We start from the raw sequence: 22,975 nt of genomic DNA on the forward strand, positions 1-22,975 counted from the left end.
TGTAATGGTGGTGCATAAATAACTTTTAACACTAGTATAAAATCTAAAAGAGAAAAGTAGTAATAATAACTATAACCACAAAAATTTGTTACTGGATATATAGTACAGAAGAGGTAAAATTTGACATGAATAACATAAAGTATGTGTAGGAAGTCCAAGTGCAGGATTTTGTATATGATTGGAGTTATAGGTTTAAAATAGATGGTTAAAAGCTCTGAAGTCCAGTTGAGAGGTCAGCTTTACCTATTAGTAATTAATTTAAATGTAAATGGATTAAAATCTTCAATCAAAAGACACAGAGTGGCTGAATGGGTAAAACAACAAGATAAAACTATATGTTTGCTATCTATGAGAAACTCATTTTAGATTTAAGGATACACATAGGCTGAAAGTGAAGGGGTAGAAAAAGATATTCCATGCAAATGATAACCAAAAGTGAGCAGGGGTGTCTATGCTTATATCAAACAAACTACAGTATATGTTAAAAACTGCCAAAAGAAATAAAGAAGGTTATTACATAATGGGAAAGGGTCAATTCACCAGGAAGCTAGGACAATTATAAATATATAAGCATCCAAACATCAGAGCACCTAAACATGTAATCCAAACATTGACTCTGTAGGGAGAAATAGATGGCAACACAATTACAATACGAGACTTCAATACTGTACTTTGAATAATGGAGAGATCACCCAGACAGGAAGTTAGGAAACAGCAGACCTGAACACCACCAAATGGGCCTAACAGACACATACATACATTCCATACAACAGCAGTAGACTATACATTCTTCTCAAGTACTCATGAAACATTCTCTTGGAAAGATCACATGCTAGGTCACAAAAACAGTTTTACAAATTTAAGAAGATTGAAATCATCCCCAGTATCTTTTCCAACAACAGTAGAAAAAAACTTGAAATGAATAACAAAAGGAAAAGAGAAAAAACATAGAGACTAAACAAGATACTCTTGAACAAACATCAGATCAAAGATGAAAGCAAAAAGAAAGTAGAAAATATCTTGAGACAAACAAAAAACATAACATACCAAAACTTATGGGATGCAGTGAAAGCAGTACTAAGAAGGAAGTTTATAGCAATGAATACCTACATTAAAAAATTAAAAAAAATCTCAGATAAACAATATAACTTTACACCTCAAAGAACCAGAAAAAAAAGAACTAAGCTCAAAGTTAGAAAAAGAAAGGAATAATAAAGGTTAGAGTATAAATAAGTGAAACAGAAAATAGAAAAACAATAGAAAAAAATCAAGGAAACTAAGAGCTGTTTTTTAGAAAAGATGACAAAACTTTAGTTAGATTAAAAAGAAAAAAAACAAAGAAGACTCAAATAAATAAAATCATTTAAATGGAAGGGAGACATTTCAACTGATGCCACAGGAAAGAAAAAAGAATCATAAGAGACTAGAATGAACAATTATACATCAACAAATTAGACAACCTAGAAGAAAAGGATAAATTCCTAGAAATATATAATCTATCAAGACTGAATCAAGAAGAAACAGAAAACTTGAACAAACCAGAAACAAGTAAGGAATTTGAATCAGTAATCAACAACCTCCAAAGAAGAAAAGCCTAGGAACAGATAGCACTACAGGTTAATTCTATCAAACGTTTAAAGAAGAATTAAAACCAAGTCTTCTTAAACTCTTTCAAATAATAGAAGGGGGAACATTTCTTCTTTTTGCGGTACGCGGGCCTCTCACTGCTGTGGCCTCTCCCGTTGCGGAGCACAGGCTCCGGACATGCAGGCTCAGCGGCCATGGCTCACGGGCCTAGCCGCTCTGCGGCATGTGGGATCTTCCCGGACCGGGGCATGAACCTGTGTCCCCTGCATCGGCAGGTGGACTCTCAACCACTGCGCCACCAGGGAAGCCCAAGGGGGAACATTTCTAAACTCATTTTATGAGGAGAGTATCACCCTGATATCTAAGGCAGAAAAAGACACCATACGCAAAGAAAAATATAGGCCAATATCCTTGATAAACATGGATGTGAAAATTATCAACAAAATATTAGCACATCAATTTCAACAGCATATTAAAAGGACCAGACACTGTGATCAAGTGGGATTTACCCCTGGGATGTAAAGTTGGTTCAACACACACAAATCAATCAATGTGATACACCAAATTAACAGAGAGAAGGATAAAAATCACATGATCGATCATCCAGTAGATGCAGAAAAAACATTTGACAGAATTCAACATCCTTTTGTGATAAAAATTCTTACAAATTAGGTATAGAAGGAACTTACCTCAACACAACAAAGGCCATATGTCAGAAGCTCACAGCTAACATCACATTCAGTGGTGAAAAACTGAAAACTTTCCCTTTAAAATCCAGAATATAGCAAAGATGCCCACTCTCATCACTTTTTTTTCAACATGGTAATGGAAATCCTTGCCAGAGCAATCAGGCAAGAAAAGGAAATAAATGGTATGCAAAGTGGAAGGGTAAAATTATCTTTGCAGATAATGTGATCTTGTCCGTAGAAAAACCTAAATACTCTATAAAAATTGTTGGAACTAATGGACAAATTCAGCAAAGATGCAGGATACAAAACCAACATACAAAAATCAGTTGCATTTCTACACACAAACAATCCGAAAAAGAAATTAAGAAACAATCTCATTTACAATAGTATTAGAAAGCGTAAAAATTCTTAGAAGTAAACTTAACCAAACAGGTGAAAGTCCTGTAAACTGTAAGTATAAAACACTGATGAAAGAAATTAAAGTAGTCACAAATAAATGGAAAGATATCTGGTGTCATGGATTGGAAAAATTCATATTGTTAAAATGTCCATACTACCCAAAACAATCTTACAGATTCAACACAAACCCTATCAAAATTCCATTGAACTTTTTTTTATAGGAATAGAAAAAATAATCCTAAAACTCATATGGAACCACAAAAGATCCCAGATAGCTAAAGTGTTCTTAAGAAGAACAAAGCTGAAGGCATCACACTTTCTGATATCAAAATATGTATATTACTAAGCTGTCTGTGGTAATTAAATCAATCTGGCACTGGCATCAAAACAGACACCTAGATTAAAGAAGCAGAATAGTGATCCCAGAAATAAACCCACACATATATGGTCAACTAATCTTCAACAAGGGTGACAAGAATATACAACGGGGAAGGGACAGTCCCTTCAATAAACGGTGCTGGGAAAAGTGGATATCCACAAGCAAAAGAATTAAACTGGACCCTTGTTTTACACCATATACAAAAATCAACTCAAAACGCATTAAATACTTAAACTTAAGACATGAAACTGTGAAATTCCTGGAAGAAAATAGAGAGAAAGCTTCTTAACTTTGCCTTGGCAACGATTTCTTAGATATGACACCAAAAGCACAGACAACATAAGCAAAAACAGGCAAATCATCAAACTAAAAAGCTAATGCACAGTAAAGAAAACAATCAACAAAGGAATGGGAGAAAATATTTGTGAGCCATATACTGGATAAAGGGTTAGTATCCAAAATATATAATACACTCCTAAAACTCAAAGCAAAAAAAGAAATAACCTGATTAAAAGGTGGACATGTGACCAAACAGACATTTCTCCAAAGAAGACTAACAAATGGCCAACAGGTATATGAAAAGGTCCTCAACATCACTAATCATCATTTGATTTTCAAATGCAAATCAAAACCACAATGAGATATCACCTCACACCTGTTAGAATGGCTATTATTAGCAAAAACAAAACGAAAGGTAAGTTTTGTTGAGGATGTAGAGGAGAGAACCCTTGTACACTGTTGGTAGGAATGTAAATTGGTGCAGTCACTATGGAAAACACTTGAAGGTTCCTCAAAAAATTAAAAATAGAACTATCATATGAGCCATCAATCCCACTTCTGGGTATATATCTAAAGGAATTGAAATAAGGATCTCAAAGAGATACATATTCTACCATGGTCAATGCAGTATTAGTCACAATAGCTAAGACACAGAAGCAACCTAAATGTCCACAAATGAATGAATAGAAAATAAAGTATGACATTTATATACAATGGGATATTTTTCAGTCTGATAAAAGAAGGAGATCATGCCATTTGCGGCAACATGGCTGAACCTGGAGGATATTAAGTATAATAAGCCAGACACAGAAGGACAAATACTGTATGATCCCACTTATATGAGGAATCTAAAATAGTTAATTTCATAGGAGTAGAGAGTAGAATGGCTGGGGAAAGAGGGAAAAAGGGAGGTATTAGTGAAAGGGTACAAAGATTCAGTTATAGAAGATGAACACATCCTAGAGGTCTACATACAGCACAGTGCCTTTGGTTAACAACACTGTATTGTATGCTTAACATTTTGCTTAGAGGGTATATCTTATGTTAAGTGTTCTTATCACACTCACAAAAAATAATGTGGACTTCTCTGGCTATTGTATCTCAGTTTTGTTTTAATTTGCATTTGTCTAATTTTGAATGAGTTTAACATTTTACATATGTTTTAGGGCTCTCTTTATACTGTTTTTAGTGAAATGTCTCTCAGGTCTTTTCCCCCTTATTTTCATTTAACTTTTGATAAGTGTTACAATTTTGTAACCAAATAACTACAAAGCACACACATTTCTGTGATACAGATGTTCTTGTTATTCTTCCAATTAAAAGTAACTTTTAATAAATGTTTAATCATACTATATACTCAGAGAAGTCCATATTTACTTTCAAGAACTTTCTAAGAACATGTGAGATTTGTGGTCGCAAAACTCCATTCAATTCCCTCCAGTATAAATTAGATTATAACAAAAAGAGTCAAACCACAAACCAAAAAAAGGTGGATTATAAAATATTGACATATTGAGTATTTTCTTAAAAACTTCTGTCACAATAATAATGTTCAATATGTTTATAAAAAACATTACCGTGTAACTAATTAGCAGACGGAAACTGAAGAAAACACTGGCTAAAAAAAAGAGTGGTGTAGTACAAATCACAGACTACAGAGGTAGGAACATTTTTAATGGTTGGCTCAAAGCATATAACTTCGACTTTGCTGTATAAACATGTGAATGTGAAAACCTGCTGGAAGTGGTATGTTCTATGTAAACCAAGCTATTGCTCTTTGAAAATATTATATTTGAATAATTTTTGTTTAAATTTCTACTAGAATGGTTATATGACAATAATATAAAAGGAAAAAAATAAAATAGTATACACAATTTCATTGCATATACCTTGCTCCTGTCTTTTAGAGCTGTGTTGGTGACATAGATAAGAAGAATCTGAGATTCCTCCCTGAGTAGAGCAGGATAGAAATGCTACTGAAAATGCAGCACTGCAAAGAGAGACATTTTCAAAGTCTCACTTCCAGTTCACAACCAATACCTTTGCGAAAGGTTAAAATTAAGACAATAACAGCCACGTTAGGTCAAGATTGTATCAAGACTCTGAGAAAAATTTCCAAAGCTCTTTTTAAAGTTTACTTGGAAGACAGAGTTGCAGTGGGGAATGGAACACGATGGAAGATAATTTTCTTTAAAATAACAGCTTCAGGTCGGCAAGACTTTGCTATCAACTGGAAATTTACATTATGTTTTGCTGAAGTATATATTTATGTTTCAAATTGTATCTCTGATGATGTTATTCCTAATGAACGTAAGCCAATCTGTGACGAATGCTTATTGTTCTAATGATGACCAGAGAAAGCTTTAAGGAACCACTGTCCTTGAAAACGAAAAGCAAGGGTTGCAGGCTGTTACCTTGAGAACACAGGGTCAGTTCTCCCACCTGTCCCCTCCTGCTTTTTGCCATCCCTCTGGGTGGCAGTCCTCGCACCCCGGGCTGGTGGTAAGAGCAGAGGCTATATAATTTCTGTCCTAGAGCGCCACTTCCTGGGAGTGGCTGAGGCTCCACAGCATGAGGGGCTCCACCAGGGAGGAGAAAACCCTTCTCAGCAACACACCCATCTGTAGGGCACCAATCAAAAGTCACGATTATCTAGGTTAGAGTTATCTTGGCTCTAAAGCTAAGCCACTAATTAGTGTAAATGAGACAGCACAGGCAGAAGGCAATGTTTAACTTGATTAAGAAGGAAATACAAAACAAAACTTGATTGTAATCCTTTAGCCATACGATTTCTATCAAAGTTCTAACAGTAAATAAATCTTGTACAGTGAGAACAATATCTGTGGCAGGCTGACAATACTTTGAAAGCCGTGTCTGTTTACTCAGAGTAGTTGAAAATAGTGGCAGCTAAGACTATCCCTGAAACTGGAAGCAGAGTACTGAGCTTTTGAACTTGGTGAGATTTAAGTGATGATGGGCAAATCAGTTCCCTCAGTGGATTTCCATTTCCTCATCTGCAAATTGCTAATAACGATACTTGTACCAGCCTCCTCCAGGGCTGTTTGGAAAAGTCAAGGAATATGAAAATCTCTTGCTGTACAAAAGTAAAAAAATGAATCATTATCAGTAACATAAAAATGAGACAAAAGTCACACAAATCTTATATTGTGACTTTATATATTTTTAAAATAATGATATCCAACATGAATGGAATAGTTTCTATGTGCCAAGTACAGTAAGTCCCCTACATACAAATGAGTTCTGTTGCAAGAGTGCATTCGTTAAGTCCAATTTGTTCGTAAGTCCAACAAAGTTAGCCTAGGTACGCAACTAACACAATCAGCTATGTAGTACTGTACTGTAATAGGTTTATAATACTTTTCACACAAATAATACATAAAAAACAAACAAACAAAAATAAACATTTTTAATCTTACAGTACAGTATCTTGAAAAGTACAGTAGTACAGTACAACAGCTGGCATACAGGGGCTGGCATCGAGTGAACAGGCAAGCAGAGTTAGTGACTGGAGGAGGGAGAGGAGGTGGGAGATGGTAGAGGTGAAGGACTGTCAGCAATAGGAGACGGAGGGCAAGCTGCAATTTCACTCACGCCTGACACTGATGGCACAGGTTCTGGTTCCTTGCTGGATCCAATTCTATCTACCGTCTTGAAAAAACGATCCAGTGATGTCTGGGTAGTAGCTCTTTTTTTCTCGTCATAGATGACACGGTAGCACTGGATTCCATTCTGAACGGCTGCTGCAACCTTCGTGTACCATTCTACATTCAGGTCCCGTGCCTCAAAAACTAACAGTGCCTCCCAACTAAAGAAAATCCCCTTGCCATTTCCTGCATTGTGAATCTCTTAGTTCTTCAGTTACTTCTTCTTCCTCTTGTCTCTCTTCGTCCTTCCTCTGGGCCTCCAATTCCATCAGGTCTTTATTAGTAAGCTCCTTGGTCTGCACAGGAAGGAGTTCGGTGAAGTTGTCCTCTTGTAGATCTAGCTTGAAATAAAGATACTGTACTACTGTACTCTATACAGTTGTGTACAGTAAAGTACACAAAAGCACAACCACCTGTAGAGGATGCAGGCACGTGACAATGTACACCAGACAGGTGAACTAACTTACGTGATTGGACATGAGAAAGTATGTTCGCATCTTTGAAAGTTAGCAACTTGAAGGTTCATATGTAGGGGGTTTACTGTAATATTCGAAAGGCTTTTTATACATTATCTTACTTATTCCTTTCAGGTAGATGGTATAATTATCCTTATCTTATAGGTTAGCAAACTCAGAGATTAAAGAACTTGCCTAAAGTTGGTAGGTAACAGAGCAATAATTTGAATCCAGGTCAGCTGGAGTGTAGAGACCAAGCTCTTACACATACAGCCTCTTCTTAATTAACTATACATGGCACAGGGCCTGTCTGTCTGTTGGTCTAGTTTTGCAGATCAGACCAATGTTAATGTCCTCTGATTTTTTTCTTGCCGGAGCACCTTTTAACGGTCTGATTTCTTTATATCTCTTCAAATTTCTTTGAGGTCTTAGGCTTTTGATTACTTTTACCCTCAAAATATAGTAAACATTTCATAATTTAAAATACCACAAAAAATATGGCTGCATAAATGAGCAAAAATAGCATGTCTGATTTTGTAATGTATTACATGCTTTTTTCCCCCCCAAGAAAAGATCAGCTTGCAATCCTGTATTTTGTAGATGATCCTAAAAGCCCTGGTGTCTAGGATACCCAGTGTCTAGGGCATCACCACAACCCCCAACATACACACAGAGCAACATAATGCTAAGGGGTCATATTCTAGAAATATTTAAGTGCTTTTGAGGAGCCAGCAGAATGGACTAAACTAAACTGGTGACACCTAAACTACTGCCAAACGAATCATAAGTTTTCTGCACTCTTGATTCACGAAAATCTTTCCCTAATTGTGTTCATAGATGAATATAAATACTGAAATAACCAAGTGAGATGAAGAACTGAAAATGCTTCAAAACATGTTGGGGTAAAGTGCTACTCTTAATATTATACATTTATAAGTCAGTGAGTGACTAACAAACATTTTTGATAGGATATTTTTGCCGATGCAGTTTCGTTTGAGAGTCACTGCTGCAAATTGAATTCTGCCTCTGTAGCTTAGTTGTATGAAAGCCACTTACTGGTCATCTTCTTCCAAAAAGAGGAACATTTGTTGGACCACAGGCTAATCTAACCCTAAACCCGTCCTAAAAAAGAAAATATCGATTTATCTCACTGGCTATCCAGATATAAATACTAGGCAAATAAGATCAACTCAACTGTTGAGATGAGTGCAATTTAGTTAGTAGTAGGTAGTAAACAGATCTTGTCTATGATCAAGTTTTGTATAACTACACTTTAAGATGGTCCTTAGATATGCATGGTAGTAGAGAGGAATAAGGATATGAGGAAGTAAAAACAATGGAAAAAAATTTAAAAATCAAACATCCATTCTCTTTATGTTAGAATCCATCCAGACGCATAATCTGGTCCAGATACCGATGTTCATGTGAATGACCACATGCACAAATATGTGTGTCCGTACTGAACTCCTTCCCTGCCCTGACTCTGCTGCTGGAGCAGCCTGGGACCCAGCCAGCTGGAGGGCAGGATGCATCAACCATTTGCAGTGAACCGAGAGCTAAGTTGCAAATACTGAATTACCGCCAGACATCCCCCTGGCCTACAGTGTCACTGATATGGTGGACAATATCATATTTAAAATATTTCAGGGACCCTCAATTAAGATTCTGCTGCAACAATAAATCACAAAGTAACAACCTGAGCTGTGCTCATGTCGATCATGTCGCCTCTCTCTCTGCCCCTTCACTGAGGGATATTTCCAGCCCTCCATCCCCATAGCAGAGTCCCAAGATATGCCAGGAGAAGAGCCTGACAGAAGAGAAGGGACATCCCCAGGCTTGCACCATCCTCCTCCTCTCGCGTTTATATCCCTGCTACGATGCTAAGTGCCAAACCTGCCAGCAAAACTAGGACAAGGCACTCATACCTGCCATTCTACTGAAACCAAGAAATAACAATGTGGTTCCCTGGAAAGTGTGGAGTCTGGAGTTGGCCTGCGTCTTCACCCCGTCACTGACCAGCTGTGCACCTGGCAAGTTTTCTTAGCAGGAAAGTGCTGCGTGTGTGTGGAGGGGGTGGGCTGGTGAGAGCCTAAGGCTTCCTGGTCGGCATCTGGGACTTGCCGCCTTTGTCAGAGTGAGTGGCCTTGGATGGACAGTTGTCAGATCCGTTTTGTCTAAATTTCTGGTCAGACACAGTCTCATCACGGGAATGTGGAAGACGTCCTTCAAGATTTTCTGGAAAGGAGTGTGAACTGTCTTTCTCAAAAGAAAACACAGAAAATCGGAAGAAAAGCCTGAGGGGAGAGGTGGAGAGGCCTTCAGAGAGAAGGGAGGACTGTGTTATGAGTAAGTTACTGTCAAAGATCTGAAGGACGTGAAACCTGCTTAACTGAGAAATTGCTGAAGGACAGAAACAACCTCTTGGCCTTGTGAAGTGAACCGCCTCTGTGGAGGAAAGGAGAGGGAAATGAGAGGAGCTGACACACGGCCACTTGAAGGTCTCTGAGGCAGACGCATTAACCTTCACCAAGGGAGCCGGGCCGGGTCCTCTTTTGTGCAGTAGAGTCTAGCCTGGACATTCGGCAAAATCAAGATCAGTGTACAATGCAGTCCATCAATTCACTGTGGAAATGACTTTGGAATCAGATCAATTCACCCCCCAATATTGTTCAAAGGAAAAGCTGGATCTCCTGGTTAAAAAAAGAAAAAGGCCAAAAAAAACCGCTAAAAGATAAAACCAAAACCAAAATGGCAAAACCCTCTCAGTTGGCCTGTACTTAGATGGCCAGCAATAATTATGCATGCAATTACTAATAAGACACCTTCACAGAAACAGTACAACAAAGAGTTGCCCATTTAAAGAGATACAGTCTTTAATTCCAAGGAGAGGGACTAAGGTGGCTTTAAAAGTGTAACCAGAGTGTGTTCTATCTTATCTTCACATAAAAGAGTCATTCCATGCTAGAAAAATGGTGAAAATAATTTTACTCACCTCTCTTCCCTGAAGAATCCCAAGAATTTGGAAGCATTGTGGAATGAAGACATGTCATAGTGTTACAAAGCATTTTAAAAAGAGGTCCTCATAACACTTCTATATTTTGGCATATAGTTGAGTTACATTTATGAGTTTTGATTACCTCTGTTCAAAAGAGTCAACTGTATTTTTGTGGATTAGAAACTAAGTAATATTTACATTTTAATTGTGTTTGGATACACTGTACTTTAACAAGCATGTAGTGGTTGCAGGGAGTATATAATGCTAATTACATTTAAAAGACAGGAGAGTTATTATTTCCCTTATTAGTGCAGGAAAATTAAATGTAATTTTTGTGAAAGGTATAGGAATATTAGATGTACCTGTTTAGATGAAATTGGATACCCAATCAGAATTTTTTTTAATTCAAAAAGGTCTAATACTCTGATGATAATGCCTTTTAACAAAAGACAACACATACATACATTTTATCATATAATCATTTTCATTGTAACATAGCGGTAGTATTAGCCTAGAAAAGCTCCTCCTGGGAATTCACTTCAAATTATTGAAGCAGCTGTTTCTTCAGTTTAAAATAAAATATCCATAACAAGTTCACACATGACAGATGCAAGGTAAAAGCTAGATTCCATAGTGTGAGCTAGAAGCAGATGTTTTGAATGATCATATTTATAACCAGATACAATAAATCTTAGTTACCTATAGCAAGGTTTCATGAATATTCTTTTCTGAGAATTTGCTTAAAACGTACTTCCTGTAGTTTCTTATATTTTTGAGAACAAGGTTTCATTAAATATAAATATTCTATAAATTCTTCTGTACCTGGTCTTTTTCATACTTACTCATTTCACGTGCTTCCTCAAGAATAAAAGCACTGTTAGGGCACTGAAATTTATTACATTTATTTAATCCTACACATTTCCCCTACCTAATTCAGTCAGAAGACTCTTGTTTTTTAAAATAAACTCATGGCTATTAGAAAGAATGACACTTTTAAGTCTCAGAATAAGCAGTTTGCCTGATGAAATACCATTCTATATTTTTAGTGAATGTCAGTATATAATTAGTATTAGAACTTTTAAAAACCTCTTAAAAACGAAAGTTTAGTGAAAATTTAAAGAAAAGTTTGACGGTAAAAGTGAAAGACTGGAGTTATCAATCATACAGCTCTGAATGTCTTCTATTCAGTTTTGGTGTCCTATAGTTTATCACTACTTTCCCTTTTGCACATTGATTAACTTACATTTCGAAACTAAAGCAATCGGGGCACAGGGGAAAAGCAAGTGATCTGGCATCGCAAGATGGGGGTTCGTGTTCCAGCTCTGCTTCTTACTAGTTGTACACCTTAGGCAGATCCCATAAGTTCTCCCACGTTCCTCACAGGAAGACAGTTGTCAGGAACAGATACTAAATTATATACATATACAATTCCTTTGTAACATATAGGAGTTATATTTCCAGGAAATGCACACACGTTCTCAGTTTTCTGTAGATAAATCGCCAGATGTGTATCAAAAGGCACTTCTTAAAAAAAAAAAAAAAAAGCCACTTCTTCAGTGCTGCTCCCACTATGGTGAAACATTATGCGACGCTTTATGTGACAGTTAAAACAAGCCATCACCTCTGCATGATGCTCTTCATTCTGCTGTAGGACTTCTATGCAGAGCTCTGCTAGATGAAGAACCTCTTCCAGCTTCCTAGCAGGAGTCGCCTGGTTCATGGTCTCTGCATTAAAAACAGATCATAATAATGTTACCTTGAAAATAAAAAGCCAAGCAGATTCTAAGATGTTAATGATGAGACCAGGGTGTTGAAATAGAATGAGAAAGCACAGTTTTGAGAAATGAGAGACAAGAAATACAAATGAATACAGTCTTTAAAAAAAAATCAGTTCACAAGATTGCACAAAATATTTCACCCACAAAGCAATCATGGGAAACTGCAAGTGCTTTGCCATTTAACATATTACAACTAACAGGTGCATCAGCACATTAGATGCTCAACTTCTGCAACAAACAAGTTATAATTCTCCTCAAGGTCAGAAATACAAAGAAAGGCAGATACCACAGTCTTTTCCTTCTCTCTGTATTGTATTAGCAATATAATACCATTCTCACGAGATGAGTCATTCCTGGCATTAGTGAAACGCAGGCTTTTCTGTTGCTATTTAGATTTCCAGCCTGAAATGTCTAAGGTTCATGTTGATCTTAAATGGAAGAAGTACAAAGTCACCTAAAACAGCTCTGACAGGCTGCAATTAACTGATTTCCTCTCCTCCAACCGGGGAGGGCTTGAAGAGCCATTCTTTAAAGTTGAAGGTTCTCTCAGCATTACAGCAAACTGGTATAAAAAGGCCAGGCCACAATGAGATTAAGTGCAGCTGAAATTCAGCAACAGAGAAGGCAAAGCAGTTGATTTCAGAGATAAAACGAACTGGCAAAAATTAGAGGTGCCCTGTGTAATGAAACTGTTTCACAACTGTGAGGAATAGACTTTCCAATAAGCATACTAAAGATAAACGTTTCTGGACTCTCTCTTTGCCCCTGTATGGAGATTGTAAGGAAGAGAAATAAAATGTTTAGATAAAGAGCTTTTTCTGTGGAACCTAAGGAGTTCTTTTGTTTTTTGTTTTTTTGGCAGGGGCAGGGCAAGAGATCTATTCCCTCTACATCTCCCTATAACTTCAGCCTTAACTTTGGAAGACTTCCATTTGCTCTTAATTTGTTCCCAAGGGACATACGATTCAGTGAAACAGCCTATGATTGGTGCTTGTTCATTAAACACTTTTTATAAGCTCACTATGGGTCCCAGTGTGATGCACGTGGGGTTTCCCATCCTCCAACCCTGATACACATCCTCCCAAACTCCCCTGCAGGATTAACGCCACTGCTCATCTGTCACAGGGATCAAAGAGCAGGATGATTCTTCAGGAAAACAGTCCGCCAAACACAACAGAGTTGAGTGTGCCTACAATAATCTTAGCTGTGGGAAGTAGGAGGAAGTAGATGACACGTCCCTGCTCTTAAACCACTCAGACTCCAAAAATCACTGCTGCTGGGACCCTCAGACATCCACTATCCAACCTCCCGTCTGTTTCATGATCACTTCAACATCCTCAAACGAGGGTGAAGTCAAGGAGGCTTGTGACTTTGCACGACAGTCTGCTCCACTTGGGGGCAGCTCTCGCTATTGCAGTGAGGAAACTTCAAAGTTTGGAAACAGTGTAAAGCAAACAGAGGGGAGGCAGGCGATGTTAGGAGAGACTGCTGAGAGCAGGTGTATTTAGGGGGGGCGGGCGGGATATCAGTGGGAAGATAAGCAGAACCTGAAGCAGGTCCTAAAGGAGAAGCAAATGACCTGGGTAAGAGGAGCAAGGGTTTCTAGAAATGCTTGCATGTCAGAGATGTGGTGCGTTTCAGAGGAAGGTGATGATGAAGGTGGCTACAAATGTCACCATTTATTGAGAGCCAATTACGTGTCAGACCCAGCACCAGGCACTTCCCATGTGTCATCACACTAATTTTCCTAACAGCTTTAAGCCGTTTGGTTATTTATTCATGTAAGTCGTAAATGAGGAAACAAGCTTGGAGAGATGAAATGCCACAGCTAACACGTGGTAAAGGTGAGACCTGACTTGGTGTGGGCTCTTAGCATCTCTACCCTGCATTTGCCTGGCTGGAGTAAAAAAGTTCTGGGAAATGATGGGTGAGGAGCCTGAGGTTGGATCGTGGCTTCCCTGGTGGTGCAGTGGTTGAGAGTCCACCTGCCGATGCAGGGGACACGGGTTCGTGCCCTGGTCCGGGAGGATCCCACATGCCGCGGAGCGGCTGGGCCCGTGAGCCATGGCCACTGAGCCTGCACGTCCGGAGCAGGGTTCTCTCAGCTTTTCTCTGAGGCTTTAAGTAAGAAAATAAACAGACTCAGTAACAATATCCTATCTGGTAACCTGGAGCAGATGTTTCTTTGCCGGGCTTCAGAATAAATTAATTTTGGGAGAACGTATTTGTGGTTGTGTAGTACAAGGAAGGACTGGTGGGGACCAGGTCTAGCGTATGGGGAACTATGGGAAGACGGTAATGGGAACAGAAAAGAAGAGAAAGGTAGAAGGGACGCTTTGAAGAAAGGACTTGCAAGCCTTTGTGAGTGACTAGAAATTGCGGGTCAGGGAGGACAATGACCTTGAGGTTTGGAGACTGCATAGCTCGGAGAATGGAGATGCGTGGCTGATGAAACCACCAAATGGGTCTTCGGTGGGCCACCCCACCTAATTACCATGTACATAAAATTTAAAGCAAGCAAATTATTCTAAACTAAAAGGAAAGTGGTGCATTGTAAAATCTACATGCACAGGGAGTTAGGATATCTGGATCCTTTGCCTGGAAAACTCCTACTCATCATTCAAGACACAGCTTTAATGCTACCTTAAATGTAGGACCTTCTCAAAGTTCTGGGGCTGGGTGAGTCGCTCCTCCCTCTGGGTTCCCCTATTACCAGCTCATGAGCTGTTACTAGACTAGGCCCAGATCAGTCAGAAACTGGGTCTCATGATCTTGTGCTCTCACTACCTTGAATTGGCTTTGGACCATGACAGGTACTTAATGAATGTTTACTGAGGATGCAGTAGTATAATTTTTGGGAAAGGGCATGTTAAAAATAGAATCAATGCCCAAATTATTTCATTTCACTTTGTGTGGGATTGCAAATAGCTCTTCTGTCACTCACAAACCAAGGGTGAGTGACAGCAAGTCCATCAATGAAATGCAGCTGTAGTCCAAGGACACTGCTCAAATAATTGATGAAGCTGTGTTCTTAAATTATTAGAGATTTTTGGGGTAGAGTTTTCAAAATAATTTTTAATTCTCAAGAGCGTATCACTTATATTCTTTAATGTTTCCATCTTTAGATTTTTTTGTTTTTGCTTTTTTGGGCTGCATTGGGTCTTTGTTGCTGCGCATGGGCTTTCTCTAGTTGTGGCGAGTGGGAGCTACTCTTCATTGCAGTGGCTTCTCTTCTTGTGGAGCACGGGCTCTAGGCACAGGGGCTTCAGTAGTTGTGGCTCATGGGCTTAGTAGTTGCGGCTCATGGGCTCTAGAGTGCAGGCTCAGTAGTTGTGGAGCACGAACTTAGTTGCTCTGTGGTATGTGGGATCTTCCCAGACCAGGGATCGAACCCGTGTCCCCTGCATTGGCAGGCGGACTGTTAACCACTGCGCCACCAGGGAAGTCCCTCCATTTTTAGAATGAGGGTGTTGAATTAAGTTGAGGATTCTTAACCCTAGGGGTTAGGAATAGGTTTTAGGGAGTCCTTGAACCCCTTAAAATTATATGCTAATTTTTGTTTATAGAGGCATTTTTGGGGGAGTGAAGGATCACAACTTTCAGATTCTCAAAGTAGTCTATGAGCCAAACAAATGGTAAGCATTACTGAACCATATATGCGCTAAGATTCCTTCTAGCTAAGAGAGTCTATGCTTCCTATAAATTTTGGGCTTTACCTATATTGGATTATATCATTTCAACTTCATGAGGAAAGGGAAAGGCAACAAAATGTAATTGTTTTGATCACAGAAGAGAAACTTATTTTTCCTACATACTTTAGTACAATATTTACTCTATCCCTAAAACCATTCTGAAAGTTAGGGAATCAGGAGCCCTATTTCCAGATTAGGGAAAAGTGTCTTAGAGAGGTTAAAACAGTGATAATCCAGTGACTTGAATTCTTTTCCATTTTCAAATTCTCTGAATAGGATTAACATACACACACATACACTCAACTGAATATATATGTTCAATGTAAATTTCTGAAATAGCTGAAAGCTTGAGTTTATAAAGTCACCATATCCTTAGCCACAAGTAGGCAATAATGGGAAAGAATCAAGGAAGCAACCTGAAAACGTATTTCTGTTTATGTGTGAATATATCAAAACCAGCTTTTACATTTAACACTCCCTTAAGGAAAAACTCACAGAGTACCCTGTGTTCTACTGAAACTTAAAAACAGTCTGAAACACTTTATTCTTTCTAAATTAAATTTACTGAGAGGATCAAAACTTTGTACTTGAACATAATGACCACTCTAATACTTTAAACAAACAGCATTTTTATCAAGTACACTATGTATGCCATCTCTGGCTGCCACTCATTTGAGTACAGCCAAGAAGTTTAATGCATTTTTTAGCTAGAACTCTGCTAGATAACAAGGTTATCAACAGCTCCATTAAAATTCCGAGCACTGTGAATATTTGAGAATTCCCCCTTAAAATGTCCACTTTCCCTCTTTTTGCAACATTTCTACAGCATTACAGATGCCTCTATATTCTTCAAGCTTCACGCCAAGTTGCTGGTAGTTGGTAACGCATTTCAAATAGTGGCATTTAAAACAAATACACCCCAAAGTAGCAAGGTTTCTTGATGACTTTCAATGTATTGCTCTTGGCTACGATACTTCTTCATTCTGGAACACTTTTACTTTTCTATGGCAACACTGCTAGGCTCCTCCAAGCAACCCCTTGTAATTATGCACCTGTGTACATTTAAGAAGAGATCTCACTGGAAAAAAAAGTCGGAGGTGGGGAGATGTAAGAAGACAGCCTGACCATTGTGTTGGCAGGCTTTAACTCTGCTCCCCTGCTTCAAAGAGGGTGCATACTCTCAGCATCCTCTCCTTGGCTGCCTCCTTTCCTGCCACTGCCTGTAACATTGGATACACAATGATGCTCATTGTGAAGGCTGTAAGGGGATATGGGGAGAAGACCAGTAAAATCATTTCAGTCCATTTTTCTCCATATAAGATACAAAGAAATTTGAAATATATTTGACCTTAACTTTTAACAGACTGATTGTATTTGTACTTGCAGCTAAACAAGGACTAGAATTCAAGATGGTGTTGGATTGAAGGGCTATGGTGATAATCCCACTGCAATACTGCCTCGTCTACTCTCCTCTGCATCTACATCATGATAACAGCTAGAGTGCGCCAACATATAATTCCTATATATGCGCTAAGATTTCTTTTTTTTAAACATCTTTATTGAAGTACAATTTATTGGAGAAACTAACAATATAGTTTCTGCTTTATAACAAAGTGAATCAGCTATACATATACATACATCCCCATATCTCCTCCCTTGCGCTAAGATTTCTTGCTGGTTCTTCAACATCCCCAGATTTTGTGGCCCTGAATTTGATTCAACAAACATATATTGCATGTAAGATATTGTACTAATAACTGAGGGGATAAAATGATGAACAAAACAGTATTTCTGCCTTCAAACAATTTATGTATCTCTTTCCCTAACCAGTTTATGAAGTAGAGGATAGAGCTGCATCCCATGCATTTTTGGTCAATATGAGGAAGTTCTATAATAAAGCTCTGATAAAGAGTGAATTAAATGCATTCAATATGCAAGAAAAGAGTTACTAGCTTGCAAGAAATAGGATCAAAGATATATCAAAAAGAGGGCTTTAAATTGCTCATGCGTAATATATGGAGTTCTTCAGAATCAAATTATCCTTTTAATGGGTGGGTGTTTGAGTTCAGAAACATTAGATCAGAGAATGCAGCAGTCTGACACTGAGGTCTCCCATCTTTTTCCTCCTCCCATCTGAAGAAAAAGAACTCCCTCCCTCCAAAGGACAAAAATCAGATGAATGCGGAGAAAGCCCTGACATTCAGGAGGTAACTGAGGCAAGAAACTTGTATGCCTGAAGAAAAGACTGGGGAGAACTGCAGGTCCTGGGGAAAAAAAGAAAAAAAGCAGCCACATAGCACAGGGAGATCAGCTCGGTGCTTTGTGACCGCCTGGAGGGGTGGGATAGGGAGGGTGGGAGGGAGGGAGACGCAAGAGGGAAGAGATATGGGGACATATGTATATGTATAACTGATTCACTTTGTTATAAAGCAGAAACTAACACACCATTGTAAGGCAATTATACTCCAATAAAGATGTAAAAAAAAAATCCTAAAAAATAAATAAATAAATAAAAAATAAAAGAAAGAGGAAGAAGAGGAATGAGGGGGAGAAAATGGGCAAATGACTACTTTCTAGAGAAAGGAGTTAAAGGAAGGCCTACAGTTTGGAAGGAGTAAGGATGTCAGCAACATGGAAGCATCTACATGGGACACTGTGGAGACCCAAGTAGTGAGGCTCTGCCTTGTGAGGTTTAACTAAACAAGGAAGTTGGGCCAAGGGTACAACACCTGAGTTCTTCTACCTGAAACTCTAAAGTTCATTCAGTAGCAAGGACTGTCAGCACCCTCTCTGTGGACTGCTGGTCAGAAAAACTTATCTACCCACAGACCCCGACGAGAAATGGTGGAACGGACCCCTCTATTTCCTTGTGCCCCTTCTCCACCAAAGTAGACGGTGACTGCTCCCACCAGCCACCTCACCCTCTTACAAAAACATAGGGCAAAACCACATTACACACGTTGCGCACGGCTATGGGCACATACATGATTTGTACCAGTTAGAGAGATCAGAAACGGTTCCATCTGAGCTACCACCTCCATCCTCAATGCCTTTTTCCATTCATACACCCCTTTGGCCAGCCCAGCCGGCTCAGGAATTTCTACTGGCTCCCTAGTTTGTCCTAATTTAAACCTACCTTAATTCTTGTCTGGGATCAGTGTTCTCCCTCTTCGCATGACCCAGACTGAGGACTCAGTTGGAAAGTGTAAATTTTATTGAGATTTTCTGACCCATCCTTTAGCTCCAGGCATAGCAACCTGTGGTGAGTGATACAGTACCAGAGTCTAGTACAGCTAGGCCCTTGGGAGTCCTACCCCTGCCAGATCTCAATACTCATGGGCCTTTTCATCCCAAGAGGGAAGGAGGGCAGGAGATCAAACACTTTCCCATTAAACAAAACAACCCCTCCCCCTCCCACCTGTCTGCCACCTTTAGAGCTTGTGACTAGATTAGAAGATTCCGTGCGGGGTGGGGGGGGGGGGCGGGCATCTCCCTCGACTTAGTCCCCTAGAGGGAATAGTATATAACTTTCTGGCTAAGAAGACCACCTCAGAATCCAGCAGAGAGGCGGTGTCTCAATCTAAACGCCACTTCTCCAGCCTGACCTATACTTACTTGCCCAGTATGTGACGCCTCAAGACGTCAACTGATGCAAAAGGATGGAGAATCACGGACTCTCTCTTGGTTTGTCTGACTGCAATCTATTACGGTTCTATGACTGCCAGACATAATACATCACTCTAATCAATGAATGGAGTATTTGCAGTACAGGTCTGTAGTTTGCAACTTCATCATGCACCAGAATCACCTGGAGGGCTTGTTAAAACACAGATTGACAGCACTACCCCTAGAGTTTTTAGATTCAGAAGGTCTTGCTTGGGGTCAAAGAACTCGCAGTTCCCAGGAGATGCTGATGGTGCTGGTTTGGGGAATGCACTTTGAGAACTACTAGTGTTTACGAAAAACAAAGATGAACTGTTTAACCTTCAGATTATTTCCTCCTTTACCTACCCGAAATCAAGCTATATATATATATTTTTTTTTTTTTTTTTAAAAGAAGATGTTGGGGGTAGGAGTTTATTAATTAATTTATTTATTTTTGCTGTGTTGGTTCTTCGTTTCTGTGCAAGGGCTTTCTCTAGTTGTGGCAAGCGGGGGCCACTCTTCATCGCGGTGCATGGGCCCCTCACTATCGCAGCCTCCCTTGTTGCGGAGCACAGGCTCCAGACGCGCAGGCTCAGTAGTTGCGGCTCACGGGCCTAGCTGCTCCGCAGCATGTGGGATCCTCCCAGACCAGGGCTCGAACCCATGTCCCCTGCATTAGCAGGCAGATTCTCAACCACTGCACCACCAGGGAAGCCCAAGCTATATCTTTACATAAACTTCATTTTAGGAAAAAGGTGACTTTTGTGTAGAATCGGAACACATTTTACCTTTCAGTATTGTTATCCCAGATAGGATGAGGTACATATTTGGACAATCCTTAGATGAATGAAAATAATCTATGATGTTATGGCCTGCCTATGGACGTTTAAAATCCATGAGAATACCAATGCCACAGATGTTTGAAAACAATAGGTCTGTGGCCTCCTAATTCCAAGGCTCCCTTTGGGGCCAACTTGTTTTTAATGACCCTGTCATTTAAACCAACAGTTGCAGTTAATATCTCCTTGGAATTAACCATGCTAATGATACAGTGCTTTCAAATAACTGTCCTGCAGTCACAGTCACGTTAGCTGCTTTACCTGGATTCTCTTTTGCATCAATACGTTCATTTTTAAGGAAATGGTCAGCTATAGAGCAAAGGAGAATTGGACACTGGACTAGAGGCAATGGCAGTCAAACTGGATGCAAACTGAGCAACCTCCATAAGGCAACAGCCAGTGGTGATCCATGAGTGACTGGCCACAAAAAGTCAGATACCTCTGGACGTAAATGTCAGTGACACTTCGTGAACCTTCCTTGAGGAGGAATATGGAGGCATCGTCTCCTCTTAAGATCTTAAAGACATGATGGTGATGGAATTACAGAGAGAGGATTATTAGGACACACACACACAATTTAATATTATTTGGTTTAACATTTGTCACAGGCTTTTATAATTATGTGACTTATAGGAGTGGAGAAATAGGGGGGTTCCCTGGTGGCCTCATGGTTAGGATTCTGGGCTTTCACTGCCATGGCCAGGGTTCAATCCCTGGTCGGGGAACTGAGATGTCACGCAGTGCGGCCAAAAAAGAAAAAAAAATAAAAAGATTGGAAAAACAGACACCTTGGTTTGAGTTTTATTAAAGTTTTAACTTAGTCCTTTTAGCTGTTGAGATTCTGGCTCTCCTTAAATCTGTGAAACCAGAAGATCTAAGATCTCACAGGAAGAAAATATCTGCATCGTGTTGCTGACTGCAGAGCCTGTGAAGGCTTGAAAGAGAAAAAAATTTTCTTACATGCATATTTACTTTGCTCTGGTTAGCTCTGGCTAGAACTATGTGGTAGGATTCTAGTGACAGCAGAAATTTTCTTCCACTGGCAGTTCTGTCAGCTAGTTGCATAACAGGGGCTTTTCTAGAGACTGGGCTTTAGCCATGATAGCTATATCTGTATTTCACATACACAGATTACATTCAGCAGCTGAAACTGAGAAATGGTCCCTTCCCTGGTTTATTGCTCTTCATATATATATATGTATACTGTATTTACTTCTCCCCAATATAATTCAGATTCAGAAACTGAAAACCATCAGAATAATCTCAATTATGCCATGCCAATACTAAATTATCATATAATTAAAGCCTATAGCGTCTTAAATTTCATGCCTAGATCTTCTTGTCTTCTAATTACATTTACCTGAAACAAGCAGCCTGTCCATAGTCGTTTGTTACATTCCCACAGAAAGGGAATAATACCCTTACACCTCCACACTTACACTTCTCCTGCCACTTACGCTCTTTTTTCCATTCTCAGGGATAAAGTCTGCCTGTGAACAGTGGGGGTTAGGCAAGCAGGATCCAGTGAGGCAATGGAGGTGAAGATGGTTTGTTCAGGAATGAGCAGTGATTAAGGGGAAAGGCACTCCAGAGGCTTGCCAGCTGGGTAGCAAGCTGAAGGAGAAGAAACGAGAAGTTTCCCAGACACAGCAACTACAATATGAAAGAGATAATTTGAAGATTTGTAGCCTTGGGTGCTAAGAAATTAGTCAAAAGATCTTGACGTCTGTACATATGTCTTTGATTCCTTTGACACATAATCAAGATCTGTTAGGGCAGCCAGCTCATGCATTAATGGTGATAAAGTATTTGATGCCAAGATTTGGAGAAAGTCTCCTAGCTGGACAAGTGTAAAGACCAAGTGTAGAGAGGAGGGTTGGGCTTGGTGACTTCCTGAGTATTTCTATGGTTGGTTTTAACATCGTGGGTCTGCCTGCCACTGTGAATGTGTGTGTATGCACCGATGATGCCTCAGGGATATTTTATAGGTTTCCCTTTTGAAAAAAATCCGGCATTACAAATTATTCAATTAGGTCTTTAAATTGAGTGCTTGAAGCTCTACGTCCACTTCGCTCTGGTCTATAAGAAATCTCCCTAATTTCCCAAACTAGTCATCTGTCTAGGCTTTGAGTACTTACAAACTCTGTTGAGAAATAAAGAGGTGAAATCTGTCAGTTTGCATTACTCTCGTTTTGTCCAAGTGAAAAGACTTTTTAATACATCTAAACTACTCGGATTAACAAGGTGCTGCAGAAGCCACACTGCTGCATGTCACTTGGTTACCTGTTGACATGTGTTAGTAAATAAATAAGAGGGTCATCAATCAGTTGGTTTCAAACCCTGGATTTAGAGAATGATAAATTCTACAGAATTGCTCATGAAAGGAGGAAAGCTTGCTATTTCAAGACTGCATTTATCTGTGAATCACATTCCATATAAAAGTAAAAATAAAACAAAAACACAAAAAATACATGACACACTGTCAAGTGAGCTGAATAACCTGACATCATTTCTGAGACCTTTTAGGGAACAGGTGTTGAACACTTGTAATGAGATTTCCATGCATCTTCAGA

General features: G+C 39.3%; 1 protein-coding gene across 15 annotated transcripts in view; it reads right to left on the reverse strand.

Moving 5' to 3' along the window:
* The window catches only part of CADPS2 (calcium dependent secretion activator 2), a 485,983-nt gene that overhangs the window by 85,149 nt on the left and 377,859 nt on the right, over positions 1–22,975 (reverse strand). For all 15 annotated transcript variants that reach the window (XR_012334053.1, XM_073809879.1, XM_073809876.1 and 12 more), the window contains one exon: positions 12,070–12,173. Coding sequence is in view for 14 of the 15 variants with exons in the window: in XM_073809879.1 (XP_073665980.1) it covers positions 12,070–12,173 (104 nt within the window). In the remaining variant the exon portion in view is untranslated. The remainder of the gene's footprint in view (positions 1–12,069; positions 12,174–22,975) is intronic.

This window comes from Tursiops truncatus, chromosome 9 (assembly GCF_011762595.2).
Source record: "Tursiops truncatus isolate mTurTru1 chromosome 9, mTurTru1.mat.Y, whole genome shotgun sequence".
Classification (NCBI taxonomy): domain Eukaryota; kingdom Metazoa; phylum Chordata; class Mammalia; order Artiodactyla; family Delphinidae; genus Tursiops; species Tursiops truncatus.